Genomic DNA, 20,017 nt, shown 5'->3' with positions numbered 1-20,017 from the left:
ATCCCTCACACGGGGACTGGCACGTCCTTCGCGCAGGGACTGGCGTGTTCACACAAGGGCACGCGTGCCTTGCGCGGGGACCAGCACTGCACTTCCACAGGGACCGGCACGTCCCTTGCACGGGGACTGGCGAGTTCACATGCGGGGATGTGTCCCTCATGCGGGGACCAGCACATCCCTCGCAGGAGGCGACTGGTCCCTTGCACGGGGACCGGCAGGCTCACACAAGCGGACCGTCCCTCACACAGGGAGCGCGCTCCTCGCCGCAGGGGATGTATCCTCACGGGGGCCTGGCACGGCGCCCCTCACACGGGGACCGACGCGTCCCTCGCAGGGCGTCCGTCACTCCTCTCACCGGGGCCGCGCACGGGGCCCGCCGGGTGGCCGCGGGGAGCCGGCGGTGCCGCTGTTCGGCGCTGCCGACGGCCGCCCGCCCTCTCTCAAGATGGCGGCGGCGGGGCAGGCGGGGGCGAGTGCGGGGGCGGGGCGGGGCGGGGCGGGGCGGCGGGAGCCATGTTGGGGCTGCGGGAGGAGCCGCCGCCGCCACCCCCGGCAGCAGCGGCAGCAGCAGCGGCGCGGCGCGGGGGGCGGCCATCGCCGCCGCTTGGCGGGGGCGGCGCCGAGCCCAGCCGCCGTGCGCCCGGGCCGGGCGGCGGCCGCCGAGGCACCATGGCGGCGGAGGAGCCGGCGGCCGCCCCGAGCCGCTGCCGCCGCCGCCACCGCCACCACCGGGGGCCGCCTCCGCTGCTGCTGCCGCCGCTGCTGCTGCTGCTCCCTTTGTTCCCCCCCCGGGCTGGGCGCCGCCGCGCCGCCGCCGCCGGGCTGGGGGCCGCCGGCCCGCGGAGGCTGCCCCGCCGCCGCGCCGTGCTGGGCGGCGCCGGTGCCCCCGGGGCTGCCCGCCGCGCCGCGCCGCCGCTCCCCGTCGCGCTGCCCGCCCCGCGCCGCCCCGCCGCGCCCGCCGCCCTTCCCGTCCCCGTCCCCGGGGCGGCGGGGGCGGCGCGCAGCCCCCAACCGCCACCCGCTGTTCCCCCAGTACAACTACCAGGCGGAGGTGGCGGAGAACCAGCCGGCGGGGACGGCGGTGGTGGCGGTGGCGGCCCAGGACCCCGACGGGGGCGAGGCGGGGCGGCTGGTGTACTCCATGGACGCCCTGATGAACAGCCGCTCGCGGGAGCTTTTCAGCATCGACCCGCGGGCCGGGCTCATCACCACCACGCAGGCCCTGGACCGCGAGAGCATGGAGCTGCACTACTTCCGCGTGACGGCCGCCGACCACGGGGCACCCCGGCTCTCCGCCACCACTATGGTGGCCATCGCCGTGGCCGACCGCAACGACCACGACCCCGTCTTCGAGCAGGGCGAGTACCGGGAGACCATCCGGGAGAACGTGGAGGAGGGGTACCCCATCCTGCAGCTGCGGGCCACCGACGTCGACTCCCCGCCCAACGCCAACATCCGCTACCGCTTCGTCAATGAGCGGGCCGCCCACGCCGTCTTCGAGATCGACCCTCGCTCCGGCCTCATCACCACCAGCGGGCCGGTGGACAGGGAGAAGATGGAGCGGTACTCCTTGGTGGTGGAGGCCAATGATCAGGGGAGGGAGCCGGGGCCCCGCTCCGCCACGGTCAAGGTCTACATCACGGTCCTTGACGAGAACGACAACACCCCTCAGTTCAGTGAGAAGCGCTACATCGTCCAGGTGAGGGAAGACATACGGCCACATACCGAGATCCTGCGCGTCACCGCCACTGACCTGGACAAGGACAACAATGCTCTGGTCCACTACAACATCATCAGCGGGAACAGCCGGGGCCAGTTCTCCATCGACAGCGTCACCGGGGAGATACAGGTGGTAGCCCCACTGGATTTTGAGGTGGAGCGGGAGTACGCCCTGAGGATCCGGGCTCAGGACGCGGGGCGCCCTCCCCTCTCTAACAACACTGGCATGGCCAGCATCCAGGTGGTGGACATCAATGACCATGCCCCCATTTTTGTCAGCACCCCTTTCCAAATCTCTGTCCTGGAGAACGCTCCCCTTGGCCACTCCGTCATCCACATCCAGGCCGTGGACGCAGACTACGGCGAGAATTCACGCCTGGAGTACAAACTGACAGGGGTCTCGGCTGACACGCCTTTTGTGGTGAACAGTGCCACGGGGTGGATCACGGTCAGCGGGCCCTTGGACCGAGAGTCAGTCGAGCACTATTTTTTTGGTGTAGAGGCTCGGGACCATGGCTCTCCGTCTTTATCCGCCTCTGCCAGCGTCACCATTACTGTCATGGATGTCAACGACAACCGCCCCGAGTTCACTCAGAAGGAGTACTTCATCCGCCTGAACGAAGATGCAGCTGTGGGGACCAGTGTCCTCAGCGTCACGGCAATTGACCGGGATGTGAACAGTGCCATCACCTACCAGATCACGGGAGGCAACACACGGAACCGCTTCTCCATCAGCACGCAAGGTGGGATGGGGCTCATCACTCTGTCTCTGCCACTGGACTACAAGCAGGAGAGGCGCTATGTGCTGACCGTGACAGCCTCCGATCGCACTCTGCGTGACAACTGCCATGTTCACATCAACATCACCGATGCCAACACGCACCGGCCCGTGTTCCAGAGTGCCCACTACTCTGTGAGTATTAACGAGGACCGGCCCGTGGGTAGCACTGTGGTGGTGATCAGCGCCACAGATGATGATGTGGGAGAAAACGCCCGCATCACATACTACCTAGAAGACAATGTCCCTCAGTTTCGCATCGATCCAGACTCCGGGGCCATCACTCTCCAGGCAGAACTGGACTATGAGGACCAGGTCACGTACACGTTGGCTATTACTGCCAAGGACAACGGGATCCCCCAGAAAGCGGACACTACCTATGTTGAAATCATGGTGAATGACGTTAATGACAATGCCCCCCAGTTTGTCAGCCCTCATTACCAGGGCATGATCTCTGAGGACGCACCACCCTTCACCAGCGTGCTCCAGATCTCTGCCACTGACAGGGATGCCCACACCAACGGGCGAGTGCAGTACACCTTCCAGAACGGGGAGGATGGGGATGGAGACTTCACCATAGAGCCCACCTCGGGGATCATTCGCACTGTCCGCAGGCTGGACCGTGAGAATGTTCCCATCTATGAGTTGACTGCGTACGCTGTGGACAGGGGCATCCCTCCTCAGCGAACTCCTGTCCATATCCAGGTTACCATTCAGGATGTGAACGACAACGCCCCTGTCTTTCCCGCTGAAGAGTTTGAGGTATTGGTAAAGGAGAACAGCATTGTAGGCTCTGTTGTGGCCCAGATCACAGCTGTTGACCCGGATGAGGGACCCAATGCCCAGATCATGTATCAAATTGTGGAAGGCAACATCCCTGAGATATTCCAGATGGACATCTTTTCTGGGGAGCTCACAGCCTTGATAGACCTGGATTATGAGACAAAATCTGAGTACGTGATTGTAGTGCAGGCTACTTCTGCCCCTCTGGTCAGCAGAGCCACGGTCCACATCAAACTCATTGACCAGAATGACAACAGCCCTGTTCTCAAGAACTTTCAGATCCTGTTCAACAACTATGTGTCCAATAAGTCCAACACCTTCCCCTCGGGGGTCATAGGGAAGGTCCCAGCTTATGACCCAGATGTATCCGACCGCCTCTTCTACACCTTTGAGCGGGGAAATGAACTGCACTTGTTGATTGTAAATCAATCGAGCGGGGAGCTAAGGCTGAGCCGTAAGCTGGACAACAACCGTCCGCTCGTGGCTTCGATGCTGGTGACTGTGACAGGTAGGGTGTGAAAATCATCAAATCATTAAACCTTTAGCGCAGCACCTATGTGGAGGGCTCTGCGTGGTCCCCCTCAGGGAGCCCATTCTGCATCAGGGGAGTGCAGGTTGTGGACTGGCAGCAAGATTTGGATTGGGAGTCCCTTCCAAATCGGGGAATGATGCTGGAGGGACTGGGAAGGGTGGCAGTGGAGGGCATGCTGCAGGGAAGCGCTCTGTAAGGGGGCTCTGTAAGGGGACTGAGGCTAGAGGTGGTATGCAAGAACAAAGCATCGTTACTCAGCTGTGAGGGTGGCTGCTAGTGAGACACCTTTGGAGGTGCTGTCACCAGCGAGGCTGTGATGTGCGCTGTAGGGTGCTGGCTAGGCAAGCAGCTGGTTCCTGGGATGGCCAAGCTGCTAGCCCAGGGGCTGGCACGCTGCTTTGCTCCCAAGCCCGGGTGGCTCTTCTCTCTTCTGGGACCAACTGCTTCCCTGTCTCTGCTCGAGAGGGAGGGATTGAGCTCGATGTGGAGGGAGCCCTCTTAAAAATGAATACCTGTCTGCTGGTAGCAAACAGTTCAGTCCGGATTCTGGCTGTGGCACCAACCAACACCTGCGCTTTGTGGTGTGGCTTCTAAAACCTGATATCACCTTTCTGCAGCCACCTTAGTGTTGCAGGGCACAGCTGTGACAAACCTCAGAGCGCCGTGCTTGAAACTCTCACGTTGTTTGTATCCAAATGCAGATGCTAGTGGTAGCTGCCAAGGGTGGCTCTGGGGAGCGTTGGGGCCCCCTCCGGCTCGGCTGAGGGCAGGGCAAAGAGGGACCTAGGGGCTTGTCTGTGAGCAGGCAGGGTTTGGACCTGGAGCTCCCCACTGCCTGAGCTTTGCCTTCACCATCAGCCTTTCTTTGCTCGCGGATGCATGATCTGAAATGGAGGCATCCAACCATCGCTGAACTGAGGAGCGGCTCTGGGGGAGGGCGGGCAAGAGCCCTCTTTGGAGGGGCCAAGCGCCGAATTACCAAGAGTGCCTGGGGAGCCGTATGTTAAATTGTGATGCTCCCCTGACCCTCGACTACCAGCTGCCCTCCCTTTCTACCTCTCTCTATCCAGCTTATTCAGCGAGGGGAAGATTTCTTTGAAAAGCTGGAGCGAGGGCTTTAAGAGGAGACCTGTTCAAGGCGGTCCTGAATGGCCAGCACCAGCCCATCGGTGGGTTGGGGCTCTTTGGGGCTTAATTGTAACCGCAGGGCTGGCTGAGCGTGGGTGCAGGCACACACATGCCCGTTGCTGGAGATGGGGGGTGGTTTTGACCTTTCCAGCTTCTGCCCGAGTGTGTTTATGCAAGCCCTGCCTCCTCGCACACTTAACCCTGCACAAAGGCAGGAGACAATCACATCCTGAAGTCCTGCGTCAAGCTGCCTCAGCCTCGCGGCCAGGGGGCCCTTGCAATTAGAGTGTCGTCATCTTCCAGCGGGAAGGGAGACTGGGAGAGGTGTGCTCATGAAGGAGGGGAGAAGATGGAAGGGGAAGAGCCGTACTGGGGAGGGAAGCAAGACACTGGAAAATGGGCCTTTTGTTATCTTTGATATTGGCTGTGGAGGTCTGGTTTGGTTTTTCTGTCTTTATTGTTTGAAGTCCCCTGCCCAGCTGGCATCTGTGTTGGCCCCGTGCTGTTGCTGTGTGCAGGGGGAGGGTGTGCGGGTGGGTTTGCAGAGCTGGCGGCCAGGACATTCAGACCTGGCTGCATTGTTTGCCCGAACACAGCAGCACACAGCACCGTGCTGGAGCACCTTCCTCCTGCAGGAAGGCAACAATAGCACCTAGGTGGGTGCCCTGAGGGTCAGCATCTGAGGAGGGAACAGCTTCCCTGCCTGCCTGTGAGCTTTATGGTCCCTTTGAGGGAGGCTGGATTCCCCTAAAACACGGGGCAGGGGGCCCTTCCGCCCGCCTGTGAGCTGTGTGTGTTCTCCGCTTACTCCTTTGTAGGAGGCAGGGAAGACTGGGCCACCACAAGCCAGTGCCTTTGATGGGGACTCAGCCTCAAAACTGACCCCAGCTCCTCGCAGATGGCTGCTAAAAACTGCTTGTGGCTGCTGAGGGTGACAGTGGGGTGGTGGGGCTATGTTCGTGGCCAGCAGCGCAATGTGAAGCCGGGACATCGTAGGAGACTGATGTCGTGTTGACTTTATACCATTCCAGACTGGTTTCACTGGGCCAGGCTGCTGGGCGGGTGGCAAGGGTGGAGGCTCAGCCGTGCTTAGCTGTGGCTGCTGTGTTGCCTCTGTTCCCCTCGAGCTTTGTACACAGCTCCTCAGCCTGTAGCCCAGGAGCTTGCCTTGGTGAGGAGACCCATTTGTCCAAGATACCTCACCAAAAATCCCAGCCTGGCAGGGAAGACCGCCCCTGGAGCACATTTGTCCTGACTCCCACGTCTGAACGCATCAGAGCCATCTTTTTCAAGCTGGGCAAGGGTCCAAGGGCTGGCCTTTCACAGCTTGCATGCGTCTCCTCTTTTGAGGAGCCCACTCTCAGGAGCTTTCTCCCCTATTAGGTCCATCACAGCTAGAGGTGCTGACCACAGAGTTAAGGTGGGAGGCTTAAGGAGTTCAGTTCCTCGTTAGGGAATGGTTTTAGAGTATTCTTGGTTATTTTATTTTAGTTGCCGTCTTTAGAGCTACCGGGAGAGTGACGTTCATACTTTATGCTGGGTAAGTGGAGTCTGGTTTACTTCGGAGATCTCCTTAACCTGTCGAGAATCATGAAAATCTTGAGAGGTCTGCCAAAGCCCTTCAGAAGCGGTGAGGAATGTTCACCTTACCCATACCTGTCTCCTTTCCTGACTTCTCTGTCTGGAGGTGTTTTACTGCTGCTCAGCTGCAAATGTGAAAGTTACCCTTGTCTGCCCCCTGAGCACCCTGGCCATCTCTGGGGTGGCCGCCCAGTGTGTTGCAGTCAGAGTGGTGGCTTTTGCTCTCTTGGACACTGGCTCTGCTGCTCAGAAGAGGACAGGTGGTGATGCATTGGATCCTGTTTCTGAGTTCTTGGTCCCCCCAAGTGAGGGTCAGGGGTGTATCCCCTTCTGGGTCAGGGAGGCAGTTTGAGCTGCTTTCTTCCCAATCCCTGGAGCTCCTTGGCATGCAGAAGGCCAGAATGTTTGCTGTAGGGGAAAGGGAACCTCTGCTAATGGTGCCAAGGCTCTTAGGGTGGGAGTGTTGGTTGGAGCCCATGCCTCGTGCTGCATTGTGGGCTGGGGTGCTGCCTGGGGATCCAGAGAGCCTCTGGCAGCACAGGAGGACAGGAGAGATGGGCTCTCACCCTGGCAGACTCAGGAGACCATTGGGCAGCGGTTGGCAGCCCTGCTTCCCCCAAGGGGTTTCCAGTGTGGGTCTGGAGCTCCGTTCCCAGGCTGACAGTGCAGCTCCCTGGGAGGAGTCTGCTGCCCATCCTGCTCTCTGACCGGAGCTGCTCTTTCTGTAGCTTTGCTGCTTTTGAAGCTGGTAATTGTCAGTCTTGGAAGTGCAAACATGATGACCTGGTGCTGCCCAGCACAGGGGTAAGAGCCCCTCACATCCGTCTCCCTGCTCCTTTCCCTGTAGGCATGTTTTCAGGGCTCCTGTTCTGCTGCATGAATATTCACCAGGCACCAGCGCTCCAGCCACAGGATTTAATCAGAAAGGCTGAGCAGTCGTGATTAAAATGCCTCCCAGGGGGGTCAGTGCCTCCAGCCAGCTTTGGGCTTTCTTTTGGTAGCTTCCTCCCCCCTTCCATTTGCAGCAGGTCATTCTCTTAACCATCTGCTTCCCCTTGCATGGAGCCAAGGGGGGAGGCAGCCCTGGGTGTGATGCTGAGGTGGGACAGCATATTATGAGGGAGCTTACTGAGGAGTGCTGGGGGGCCGGGGCTGGCTCCCCGTTGCTGCTGGGAACTGGGAAAAGGGTACTTGGGCTTTCCTGCGGTGAGCTGGGCAACGCCAAAGGTGTTGGGCACCCTGCAGCCCACCTTCTTCCCTGACTGCAGCCTCCTTGCTCCTGGGAGGCGTTGCTGGCCTCTGGCCTGCCCCAGGACTCGGCATCACATCAGCCAAGGCCTAATAACAGCCATAAATCAGGCAGATGTCCACCTGCCTATTGCTGGGCACTGAGCAGCCCTCGGGGAGAGCAAGAGCTGTCCCCTGGGCCCCGTGGCTGCTTCTGGGTGAATCATGAGGCGGAGGGAGGAGAGTGGGATGCAGCTGGGCTTGAAGCAAGCTCGTGCTTGCCTTGGCCAGAGAGGCAAACTGCAGAGAGCGGGGCAAAGGGAGAGGAGAGGGAGTGGGGACATGGCACAGCTTCCCACTGAGAAGGGAGCTACTGTCAAACTGGTGGCGTCCTGGGGTGCTGCTCTACCGGGTGGTCTGTCAGAGAGGGATGCCAGGCTGCTGGTGGCTTGGGGAGCATCTTATGCCAAGTGCAGCTGAGCCAGTCTTGTAGCTTTCCCCTTGCTCCTGCTTCCCCAGTCTGGGTGATCTTGGCAGCCCATGAGCCTCTGGCAGAGACAAGGTGCCTCGGAGGATGCAGGTGACGATGCCAGTGCCTTGCACTGAGCCCAGGCTGGCCTACATCCCCTGGCGCGTCCGGCCAGGTGCTTCATGGAGCCGTTTGGTAACCGTTGCTTGTGCTGTTCTCCATGTCAGAGCTGTTAGGGTGTCACACAGAGGGGTGATTTTTCACCTTGCTTCCATGTGGGGCAGAAGCACTTTGATTTCAGAGAGAAGCAGCCCCCCCTTCCTCCAGGAGATTAGCTCCTGGGTGACTGTACTGGCACCGCTGCTCCCCCAGCCCAGTGGGAGCCTTATCTCCAGAGCACCAGCCCAGCATGCAGGCTGGTGCTTGCACAGGAATTTGCAGGGTCGCCGGGAAGCTTTCACCTTCTGAAGAGTATGAGAGAGAGAGAGGAGGGAAAAAGGGAGGCATTTCAATCTTTAAATCCTTGTGCACTGCAAACTTCAAACGGGGCTGAGGGAAATCAAAAGGCTTTGAGCGCAGCAGCCATGGGAAGAGAGGAACCGTAAAGGCAGCTCTGCACGAGGCTTGCGCTGGGGCATGGGCAGGGAGTGGGGGGAGCTGGCATTTGCACCCCTGGTCCTCACTGAGGAACTGTCAAGAGTGGTTCCAAAGAATGTTTATCAATATGGTGATATATACACAAAGTGCCTATATGTATTTCCAGGTGCCGGGAAGCCTGCTGCCCCTTGTGCTACCTTGCACTGGGTCACTGCTGAGCAGTGTCTGGCTGAGCCTCCCAGGCTTGTTTCACTTGTGGCCTCTGCATGGGCTGGCCAGGGCTTCCTGGTGGCCATGGTCTGGTCCATTAGCCTGTCCTGTGCATCCTGGTAGCAGCTCTCGTTTTAGCAGCTGCCCAGGTTACATCTGCGTGCGGGCAGTGTGCCACGCAGTTACGTCTGGCTTGGAAGGGCGGTCAGGGGAGCTGTGGCAGCACAGGGCTGTGCTGTGCCTTTACACCACCGAGGACAGTATCACCTTGGAGATTGTGGGTCCCCTCCCTGCTCTGAACAGCACAGGGTGGTGTCATACCCAGGCTGAGAGAGGGGCAGAGATGACAGTCTATGCGTAGATGAGCAGCTCTCCTGTGTACACACCAGTAACGCACTGTGGTTCCTCCAGGGCCACCGCGTGCTACACCCGACCATCGCACCTTTGGTGCAGGGCCCTTCTGACAGGGTGGTCACGCCGGTGTGCTTCGTTATAACCCACATGGCTGCTCCCTGGGAGCTGCTGAGGACCCAGCAGCCCAGAGCTGCTGAGGGCTCGTCCTTCAGCTCTCTGGCCGCGAGGTGAAGGGGCAGGGCATGAGCAGCCCAGCCCTGGGTGCCAGGTTTGCCCGTGCCAGCATGTGCTGGGGAACAGCTGAGGGCTGGGCTGAGGGAGAGGAGGGGCTGTTCTCGACGGCGTTAGGGGCATCTTTGCTTTAGTTGCTCTTCCCCTGAAGTGAGATCCACCCTCCTTGCCTACCTTTTCACAAGCCCGTCTCCCATGTCAGTGTTTAAATTAGGGCCCAGAGTGTTGAACCTGAGACAGGGCACAGGAGGGGATGCACGAGGCTGTCTCCGCGGAGCTGATTTACCTGCCAAGGTCAGCATGGCAGACAGGGAAAGAGAAGTGTCCTGGAAAACTCCTTGCCCGTCGTTCCGGGGACCTTGCCTGCAGAGATGCGCAGGCAGCTGAACCCAAAGTCCCCAGGGGAAGGGGGTGGCTTGCGTTTGCCACTTGTTGGTTACGTGTAGGGGATGTTACAGCAAAACTCAGTACCCAGGGATAGTCCTGGGAGTCACCATTGAGATGTGCTGATGTAAATGTTGTCTCGGCGTGATGGTGGAGAGCCAGGTTTCCAAGGAAACATGGGGCTTTGGGGGTGTCAGGTGAGTGTGGGGTGGGAGATGGGAGCAGCAGGTGATAGACAGATGAAGTAGTAGGTGGGCTTCTCCCTGTTGGGTGCCACAGCCAAGGCCGCTAGCAAAGGTGCCTGGGGTGGCCTGAGCGAGGGGGACATTGGCAGGCTGCTTTGTGGGATAACTCCTGGCAAAGCCACTGACTGGAGTCACATGGAAAGGAGAGTTAATGACTGAAAAATAAAACCACTGCCCAAACCTCTGCTTGGGCAGAGAGGGGGAAGAGCAAAAGCCCCAGCAAAGAGCCAGGCAGTTAGCATTTGGGCAGTGTCAAGTGGCAAGGCTGGGGAATGGGCTGGGAACAATCGTGCTGTGGAAGGGACTGGTGGGAGTTTTATCTGAGCCAGGTGTGGGGCTTGCTGCCTGGTAGGTCCCCAGCTGGGATAATTATAGTCTCTGTCTTGCAGAGAGGGGTGCTGCGTGCCTGTGCTTGTAGCAGGGTTTCCTGGAGGAATTAGGAATATGGTCACATCTGTCTGTCTGTCCTGCTCCCAGCTTGGCCAGTATTTCCTAATTTGCAGCAGGGTATGACCTGCTGCAAAGCGGGATCCAACGAGTTTCGGGGAGCTGGGTAGGTGGGGCGAGGCAGGGGTCCCCAAACTGCATAGCTGCTGGGGTGGGTGCTGCGCTGGGAGCTGTGCCATTGCCTGTCCGGGCTGGTGCTGTGCCGCCTGCACCCCTGCGGCCTGAGCTGCTGGCCTGCGAGCGTGCCTGACGTGGGGGTGAGATGCTGCTGACGGCCAAGGTCCTGGGAGAGAGCAGGCGGGCACGCTCTTGAGTGTGTGCGCGGGGTCCTGTGTTCACACTCGGGAGATTGCTCGCGTGGTGTGGGATCCCAAGGGGAGGGAGTTTGTTTCCAAGGAAAATAAAGATTAAAGAGAATTAAACAAACCAGAGATGGGCCAAGGGAGGAAGAGATGTGGAGCAGATGGTAAGAAGGGGGGAAGGAGGGAGACTGGCACAAGAGCCTTGAAGACCCTGGAGGAGAGAGGAAGGAAATGGCAGGAGGAGAATGCAGGGAAAGGCGGCATGGGGGAGGCAGACAGAGCACAGTGGGGGAGCAAAACACCCCAGGCCCTGGCATCGGCTCCTGTGTTTGCCCAGCCTCCTGCTGGGACTTCCTTCTGCCTGATTCTCACAAGCATCTTTGTTCCTGAGAGCTCAGTTTGCTGCTGAGATCCCATACAGGGAGGAAACCTGGGAGTTAGCTCAGGGGAGAGCCTGGTGGGAGGGATAAGATGCAGACACACCAACCGCTCCCCCGCAAGCCCGGGTGGCACCCTGCTAGCCCCTGGGGCTGCGGCTCCAAGGACTCAGGCCTTTTGGGGACGGCAGTGGGGTGCAAGGCTCTGCCCAGGGGTGGGAGGGAGGAGACCCTGCAAGCATCAGGCAAAGACCTGCAGCATGTCCCCGTTCCTTCCCACAGATGGGATCCACAGCGTGACAGCCCAGTGTGTCCTGCGGGTGCTCATCATCACGGAGGACATGTTGGCCAACAGCATCACGGTGCGGCTGGAGAACATGTGGCAGGAGCGCTTCCTCTCCCCGCTGCTGGCCACCTTCCTGGAAGGGGTGGCCACCGTGCTCGCAACGCCCAAGGAGGACATCTTCATCTTCAACATCCAGAATGACACAGATGTGGGTGGCACAGTGCTCAACGTCAGCTTCTCGGCCCTGGCGCCGCGAGGTGGGCGCTACTTCAGCTCGGAGGAGCTGCAGGAGCAGCTGTACATGAAGCGCATGGCGCTGACGGGCGCCTCCATGCTGGAGGTGCTGCCCTTCGATGACAACGTCTGCCTGCGGGAGCCCTGCCAGAACTACATGAAGTGCATCTCCGTCCTCAAGTTCGACAGCTCAGCCCCCTTCATTGCCTCCCCCTCCACCCTCTTTCGGCCCATCCACCCCATCACCGGCCTGCGATGCCGCTGCCCACAGGGCTTCACTGGGGACTACTGTGAAACAGAGATCAACCTCTGCTACTCCAACCCCTGCCTGAACGGTGGGATCTGCACCCGCAAGGAGGGGGGATACACGTGTGTTTGCCGCCAGCACTTCAGTGGTGAGTGCCTGGGGCAGGGGGCTGTGGGAAGGTGGGTGAGCAGGTCCCTTGGTATTGCTGTCACCATGGCGGGGTGCTCTTCCCAGCAGGGTGGCGGGTGTCAGAGCCCCTCTTTGCCCACAGAGGTCCAGCTCTGCTCCTGACTCCCTGTGTTTCCATGGTGCTGGATGTGCAGGGCTGAGGTTGCCATAGAAATCTGTCTTGTAGGGAGATGGCACGGAGGGCTCCTGGGCACCCTGGCCACCACCTCCTAGCCTTTTTCACAGAGTAGGAGGCCAAGCTGGACTGTACCAGGCTGGGGCACAGAAAGCCCCATGCCAGTGGGGTGGGTGGGCTCTGGGGCTGTCGGAGGTGCTGGTTTCAGCCTGTGCCAGTCTTCAGCTGGTCTGCGGAGATGCAGGGCCCATGCTAGCCCCATGTGCAGTGGGTGAGCTGCTGCCTGCCCAAAAACAGAAGGGGAAGCTGGGCCTAGCTGCGCCACCGGGCAGGACCCGATCCAGGCAGATCTGGTTCTGGCTATGGGGGGAATCCCTGGGCCAGCCAGTGTCTCATTGCCGCAAGTCCCTAACGGGCTGTGGAGACAGTGACCGGCCACTGGCAACCTGGGGGTGAGGGAAGGTGGCCTGTGGTTACTGGTGCAGGAGGCACTGCCTTGCCCTCGCTGCCGGGAGGGAGCACAGCAGCAGATGGCTGCCTGGGAGCAGCTCTCCTGTCGGTGGCTCCTGGTGAGATAAGCAGAGTCACTGGTAATTAACCCCCAGCATTTGAAGCGTGAACAGCCATTAGCAGAAGGGTTAATGAGCTCGTTTCCCTGTCACTTCATGCTGTCTCCTCATCCTTGCATGTCATGGAGCAAATAATGGGAGTAGGGCCCAGGACCTAGGGCTGCAGCTGAGCAGTTCCCTGCATGCTGCAGGGACAGCATGGGAAAAGGGGCTGGCCAGACCCCCTGCCCCGCACTGCTGAGCTGGCTTGGGGCATCCCCGTTATTGATGCCGGCAAGGTGCAAGTGTATTTGGTGTCCCTCATCTGACTGGTTTCCACTTGGCTTTTGCTCCTACATCAGAGCCTGCATGCAGGGTTAGGAGGTTCCGCGTCCTGTGGGTGAGTCTTTCGTAGCCATTGGCAGGGGAGCTCAGTGGCGTTGGGCAGTCCCCATACCCCAGAGGCAGGACTGCAACGCCTGTCCCAGGTCTGTGCGGTGGCAGCACCTAAGGAGGCACTCCGAGGAGACACTCTCAGCATCGCTACGACTTCCCTGGCTCTCCGTCCTTAGAACTGTGCAGGCCAGCTGTGATCAGTCCCCTCCTGTCTTATTCCCATGCCACCCTGGGTCAAAATTTGCCCCTTCAGATGGAGCTGGCATCCCATCCTGCCAGTGGCTTGTGCTGCAGGGCTGGCAGTGGTAGCTAGCTTGCTGGCTACCGTGGGGAACCCCTGGGTGACGCCTGGGTTGTCACATCCTTTGCTGGCCCCCAGCTGTCCCAGACTCCTGCCCCTTGGCTACCCTGCCCCAAACCTGGGCAGATGCTTGCACTCCCAGGGCAAGGGGTGGATGGGTGGCTGCTGTGTGTGTGCTCCCCAGCTGGGTTCTGTCCCAAGCCTCTCGTTTTACTCCCCCTTAGGCGAGAACTGTGAAGTGGACAGCCGCTCAGGGCGCTGCGTACCCGGCGTGTGCCGCAATGGCGGCACCTGCACCAACAGTGCCGATGGGGGCTTCCACTGCCAGTGCCCGGCAGGCGGCTTCGAGATGCCCTTCTGCGAGGTGTCCACACGCTCCTTCCCACCACGATCCTTCGTCATGTTCCGGGGCCTGCGCCAGCGCTTCCACCTCACCCTTGCCCTCTCGTGAGTGCTCTCATTCCTCTGCTGGACGTCAGCACCCACCGGTTCACCTGGCCCTGCTCTGGTGGCTCTTGTGCACCCTGGGCCTGCCCAGGGTCTTGCTGATGCTCTCCAGACCCCTGTGTTACTGGCTTTGCCTCGCCGTGAGGCTGCCCTGTTGCCTTTAGCCAAAGGGCTCTGAATTTGCACTGGCATGTGTCCCCTGGCATCACCCCATCCCTTCCTTCAGTACCTCTGCCCTTCCTGGCTGCCAACTCTCTGCCTCCATGCCAGGCCCCCGTGCTCTCAAAGCATCCCCTGGATCAAGCTCCCAGCCCCTTCCCAGCTGGGCTTGCACCCAGGGCCAGGCCTGGGTCTCACCCTGTCCCAGTGCTGGGACACTGGTGCCATGCCACAGGAGAGCGAGGATCTCTGCATGCTCCTTGCGCACGCCCTGCCCTCCTGCTTCCTCCCTTGCCCCAGGTTCAGCACCGTGGAGCCCAGCGGCCTCCTGCTCTACAACGGGCGCCTGAATGAGAGGCACGACTTCTTGGCGGTGGAGATCATCCAGGGGCAGGTCCAGCTGAAATACTCCACAGGTAGGCTTGGCCTTGCCTGTCGTGGGATTTGTGGGAAGCTGTGAGAAGACCTGTGCTGAGTGGAGAGAGTGGGTTGCTGCCTGGATGGAGCCTGTATGTAGGGAGACAGGGTTGAGAGAGGTGCTGGTGAGTGTCAGTGCATGGCAGAGGGGGTGGGTGTGTGTCTCAGGACCCTCCCTAGGCTTAGGAGTGCAAGTGCAGCAGCGGGGCTGTGAGTACAATCCAGGATAAACCCTTATGGGGCCTCTGCTGCTGTTCTGCCCTGTTACGAGCTGTGAGCTTCGCCTCCTGCCTTGCTATGAACCAGTCTGGAGAGGAGGACCCTCCCTGGAGGGTGTTTGCTGTCCTGTTGGTCTCATCCCAGCTGCCTTGTGCTGTTGCTGTGCCCATCCTGTCTGCCCCGAGGGGTGTCAGGAGCAGCTCCTCCCCCCTCCCCTGCACACGGTGCCTGATGGCCATCCTGCTACTGCTCTAGTTGCACTGGTCTCCTCAGAGCAAGGTCCAGCAGTGAGCAGCTGGCAAGGGGCGAGATGCCATGGTGCCAGGGCACCCTGGTAGTCAGCCTAGACAGAGGAGCCATCCTGGGGTGCTGGCTGTAGCCCCAGGGCTGTGATTCCCCCTGTCCTGCTGCAAACCACAGCAGGCAGAGGCTGGTTTGCTGAGCTTGTCTCCCTGAAGCCCTTCTCCAACCCTGCGCGAGGCCGTCGGCAGCGCAGTGGGCTTGGTGCCTGCAGGAGAGGTGGGCGCATCCAAGGGCTGCCCGGCTTTCCTCAGTGTGCCGTCATCCCTGTCCCTGCAGGGGAGTCCAGCACGGTGGTGAGCCCCTACCTGCCGGGGGGTGTGAGTGATGGGCAGTGGCACACGCTGCAGCTCCACTACTACAACAAGGTACGTGTGTCCCAGCTGTCCCCCTACATGCGTGGGTGTCTCTCCCTGTGAGGCATCAACGAGTGGCTCCGGCTGTCCTGTTTTCTGGCTTTGCCCCATGGGGGAGGCTGTGGAGAGAAGGTAGAGGTGGTGTTCAGCCCTTGGGGATGGGTGCAGTGGAGCAGACAGCCAGGTGCAGGGGAAGACTGACCCTCAGGACCACACTTGGAGGCTGCAGGAATGCGCTCCGTGCGGTGTTCGTGCCCATGCCTGTCCCTGGTGCTGCTTGCTGGGCTCAGCCAGAGACGTCCCTCCTGCTTGGCTCACACCTCCAGCAGCGCAGCAGTGCCTGGGCCACACTCAGGCCCTTTCCTTGCTGCCATGTGGGCCCTTGGGTGCCTGAGTCTGGGGGCCTGTGTGCTGCTAATGCCCTGTGTTTGGTTTCAGCCCAAGGTCAACACCCTAGGGGTGGTGCAGGGCCCCTCCAAGGACAAGGTGGCCATCTTGACAGTGGACGAATGTGACGCCTCAGTGGCCCTGCAGTTTGGCAGTGAGATCGGGAACTACTCCTGTGCTGCAGAGGGTGTGCAGACCAGCTCGAAGAAGTGAGTTCCTCAGGGAGTGCTGGGCTCTGCTGCAGTGCGGAGAGGAGCAGGGCGCTTGGGTGTCCTGTGGAGTCAGCCCTTCACATCTGGGACCTTGGCTGTGTGTGCCTGTCCCTGAGGATGTCTGCTTCCCAGCCTCTTGATCTGAGGAGCCAGCTGACCAGTCTGAGGTCGCTGTGGTTCTTAAAGCACTGGGCTTCTGTCCTTGTAGGTCCCTGGACCTCACAGGTCCCTTGCTCCTTGGAGGGGTCCCCAACCTGCCGGAAAACTTCCCTGTCACTCACCGGGATTTTGTGGGATGCATGAGAGACCTCTACATTGACAGCAAACGCATTGACCTGGCCTCCTACATCGCCAACAATGGAACTGCTGCAGGTACCAGTGGACCAGTGCCTTTGCTCCTGCCAGCCCCTGCCCTGGGAATCGCCTCTCCTGCTCACCCGTCAGCACTGCTGGGCTGTAACAGCGTCATGGCAGCACAGCTGGAGCTGAGCAGCTTCCCATCAGAGAATGGGGCCTCCAGATCCCCCTAAATGAGCCGGTCCCCAGCTAATGTTCTAGAAATGTCCCCTGATCCCAAGTGCAGAGCCTGCAGAGCTGGCCTTGTCTGGGAGATGCTAGGTAGTCGGTCCAGCTCTGCAGTGTCTTTCTTCTGGCATAAGGAGCAGCGACAGCCTTGACCCTCATCCCTGAGCACGCAGGGCCTGTGCGGAGAGGCTGAATGGCTGGGATTGCCCCTCTGGCAGCCAGGGGAAGGGCTGGTGGGCAGTGGTGCCTCTCTGTGTGGGCTGCAGGGAGGTGGTGAGGAGGTCGAGGCTGATGTGGGTGACTTTGATGCCTGCAGGCTGCCATGCCAAGCACACGTTCTGCGACTCCAGCCCCTGCAAGAACGGCGGCACCTGCTCTGTCAGCTGGGGGACCTACTCCTGCCTCTGTCCTGTTGGCTTCGGGGGCAAAGACTGCCGCCATCGTGAGTGAGCGGGTGCTGCTGGGCATGGGCAGGGTGGGTATGTGCAAGGCTGTGCTGGGGTTGCTGTGGAAACAGAGTAGGGGAGGTCCATGTGAGATGGAGCAGCTCTGTTGTCCCTGCATCTCATGCTCCCTGTGTAGTGCCCGTCCCTTCTCCTCACCTCCACTTTCCTTTCCAGCCATGCACCATGCCCACTATTTCCAGGGCAACAGTGTCCTGACCTGGGACTTCAAGACAGATGTGAAGATCTCGGTGCCGTGGTACCTGGGGCTAGCCTTTCGGACACGCCAGCCTGACGGGGTACTTCTGCAAGCCCATGCTGGCCAGTACACGACCCTGCTTTGCCAGGTAGGGCCACAGCACCATGTCCCCAGCCTCTGCTGCTGTCTGCCCCAGGAGAGCAGGAGGACCCTGCCCTCCATTTTGACTCGAGCTCCAGCAGAGGCTGGTTGCAGGGAGAGATGTTTAGCGGGAGGGTAGGCTGGAGGCAGGTGGGATTGGCGAGGTCTTTGCTCACTGCTGCCATTGCTGGCTCCCTCTCTGCAGCTGGCTGGGGGCCTGCTCTCCTTCATGGTGAGCAGGGGGTCCGGGCGCAGCACCAGCCTCCTCTTGGACCAGCTGCGGCTCAGTGATGGGAGATGGCATGACCTCCAGCTGGAGCTGCGGGATGTCCGCAGCGGGCGAGACTCACGCTATGTCATCACCCTCACCCTGGACTTTGGGCTCTACCAGGTAGGTGCTGCTGGAGACCCTGGCATCAGGACAGGAGCTATGGGGAATGCTTGGCATACACCGGCCAGGCTGGGCCTCTGCACCCTCAGAGAGAGTTGGAGCAGAGCTGATGCCAGTTGCCCCGTGTTACTCTGTTTCCTTCTACAGGATACGGTGGTTGTTGGAAACGAACTGCATGGCCTGAAGGTGAAACACCTGCATGTGGGGGGAGTCCTGGGCTCTGGCGAAGTGCAGAATGGGCTGAGGGGCTGCATACAGGTGAGTCCATCGCTCTGAACCTTCCCCTTCCAGCACGTCTGTTACATGGAGGGGTGGAAACACAGGCCTGGCAGCTGCTGATGACACTCGCGCCCTGAGCACTCAAGGCTCTGAGGTGCTGTGGGGCAGCTGTAAATCAACGCAGCAGGGGTGATGGGGGTCGGCTGCCCCGGGGGGGCTGTGGGAGGGCAGGACTGGAGCCTCGCACGTCTGTCCTAGCTTCGCTCTGAATTTGTCGCCTGCATTGCAGGGTGTGCGACTGGGTGACAGCGTCACTGGGACTGTGCTGCCCAAGCCCAGCCATGCCCTGCGGGTGGAGGCTGGCTGCAGCGTGCCAAGTCCCTGCGACTCCAGCCCCTGCCCAGCCAACAGCGTCTGCAAAGACGAGTGGCAGAGCTACTCCTGTGTCTGCCAGCCAGGTGGGTCCTGTGGCACTCTGCCACACCTTCTTTTTCCATGTCTGTCTCCTTTTCCCCCTATGGCTCCTTCCTGGCCTGCGACTGCTTTCCTGTCTATCCCTTGGGCAAGTCGCATCCCTGTTATACACTGTCATTAATTTTTCTGGAGGGCAGAATCCCTCCTGAGCCCTCTAAATCCAGTCCATGGTGCTCTGGCACCTCTCGGGGGGAACGTGCTTGGTTTACACTGTGCTTTCTGTCCACACCTCAGGGTACTATGGAGGGGACTGCGTGGATGTGTGTCACCTCAACCCCTGCAAGAACAAGTCAGCGTGTCGCCGCAAGCCAGGCTCACCCCTGGGCTACGTGTGCGAGTGTGGAGGGAACTTTTTCGGGCAGTACTGTGAGCACAGGTGCGATGCAGGGCCATGGCCCCGTGCCTGGCTCTGTGCTACCCTCACATCCTGACTATGTGACCAGGGACTTCTCAGTGCCACCTAACTCCTTGGAGCAGCTGAGCTTTTGGGCTGGTGGGAGGAGAAGGCTCAGGGACTTTGGTGGTTGTAACAGCAGAGGTATTTCTCTCCCTAGGATGGACCAGCAGTGTCCGAAGGGCTGGTGGGGGAACCCCACCTGCGGGCCCTGTAACTGTGATGTGAACAAGGGCTTCGACCCCGACTGCAATAAGACCAACGGGCAGTGCCACTGCAAGGTGAGGGGCAGCTGTGCCCATGGGGACATGGTCCGTGGGTTGCCTGGAGCTCTGCCTGTCCTTGATGCTGTTCCTCGTCTCCTGCAAAGACCTGGCAGCTGCCTGGGCCCTGCTTTGTGTGCCCGTTTCTGGGCTGGATCCCTGCTCGGCTCTTCTGTGCAGCCCTCCTGCCCCAGCACAGTGAGAATGGGGGCAATGGGGGTGCTTGAAAGTCAGGAGCCTGGCCTTTCTCTTCCCTGGCTCCAGCGGTTCCCCAGGCACCAGCCTTGGCTGCTGTCCTGTCTGATGGCTGTCCCTGTCTCCCCCCAGGACTTCCACTACCGCCCCAAAGGCAGCGACGCCTGCCTGCCTTGTGACTGCTACCCGGTGGGCTCCACCTCACGCTCCTGTGACAAGGAGACTGGCCGGTGCCACTGCCGGCCTGGGGTCATCGGGCGCCAGTGCAACAGCTGTGACAGCCCCTTTGCTGAGGTGACGCCCAGCGGCTGCGAGGGTGAGTGTGAGCACGGTGGGGGGCTGGTGCCTGGGGCTTGGCATCAGTGGCCTCCTCCTGTGACCAGTCCCCTGGGGCGTGTGTCTCTACAGTGCTCTATGACGGCTGTCCCAAAAGCCTGAAAGCGGGCGTGTGGTGGCCCCAGACCAAGTTTGGCTTCTCAGCTGCGGTGCTGTGTCCCAAAGGCTCCTTGGGTGAGTGGGGGATGCGATGGGGAGGGGACAGCCTGGCTGTCCTGCGGGGGCTGTAGCAGCCCCAACAGTATCACTCTGTTCTTGTG

At 60.5% G+C, this 20,017-nt stretch overlaps 1 protein-coding gene across 1 annotated transcript in view; it reads left to right on the top strand.

The window, feature by feature from the left end:
• Positions 1-937: 937 nt before the first annotated feature.
• Positions 938-20,017, top strand: part of CELSR3 (cadherin EGF LAG seven-pass G-type receptor 3) — a 34,214-nt gene continuing 15,134 nt past the window's right edge. Inside the window, exons 1-16 of the mRNA XM_040591369.1 lie at positions 938-3,788; positions 11,647-12,279; positions 13,905-14,127; positions 14,587-14,702; positions 15,502-15,590; positions 16,017-16,174; positions 16,386-16,549; positions 17,019-17,144; positions 17,323-17,492; positions 17,691-17,876; positions 18,024-18,134; positions 18,385-18,553; positions 18,804-18,945; positions 19,124-19,244; positions 19,554-19,737; positions 19,830-19,931. Coding sequence (XP_040447303.1) covers positions 1,142-3,788; positions 11,647-12,279; positions 13,905-14,127; positions 14,587-14,702; positions 15,502-15,590; positions 16,017-16,174; positions 16,386-16,549; positions 17,019-17,144; positions 17,323-17,492; positions 17,691-17,876; positions 18,024-18,134; positions 18,385-18,553; positions 18,804-18,945; positions 19,124-19,244; positions 19,554-19,737; positions 19,830-19,931 — 5,341 coding nt within the window. The 5' untranslated portion in view covers positions 938-1,141. The remainder of the gene's footprint in view (positions 3,789-11,646; positions 12,280-13,904; positions 14,128-14,586; positions 14,703-15,501; positions 15,591-16,016; positions 16,175-16,385; positions 16,550-17,018; positions 17,145-17,322; positions 17,493-17,690; positions 17,877-18,023; positions 18,135-18,384; positions 18,554-18,803; positions 18,946-19,123; positions 19,245-19,553; positions 19,738-19,829; positions 19,932-20,017) is intronic.

This window comes from Falco naumanni, chromosome 4 (assembly GCF_017639655.2).
Source record: "Falco naumanni isolate bFalNau1 chromosome 4, bFalNau1.pat, whole genome shotgun sequence".
In the NCBI taxonomy this organism is placed as follows: Eukaryota; Metazoa; Chordata; class Aves; order Falconiformes; family Falconidae; genus Falco; species Falco naumanni.
This window is presented reverse-complemented; position numbering and strand designations above follow the sequence as displayed.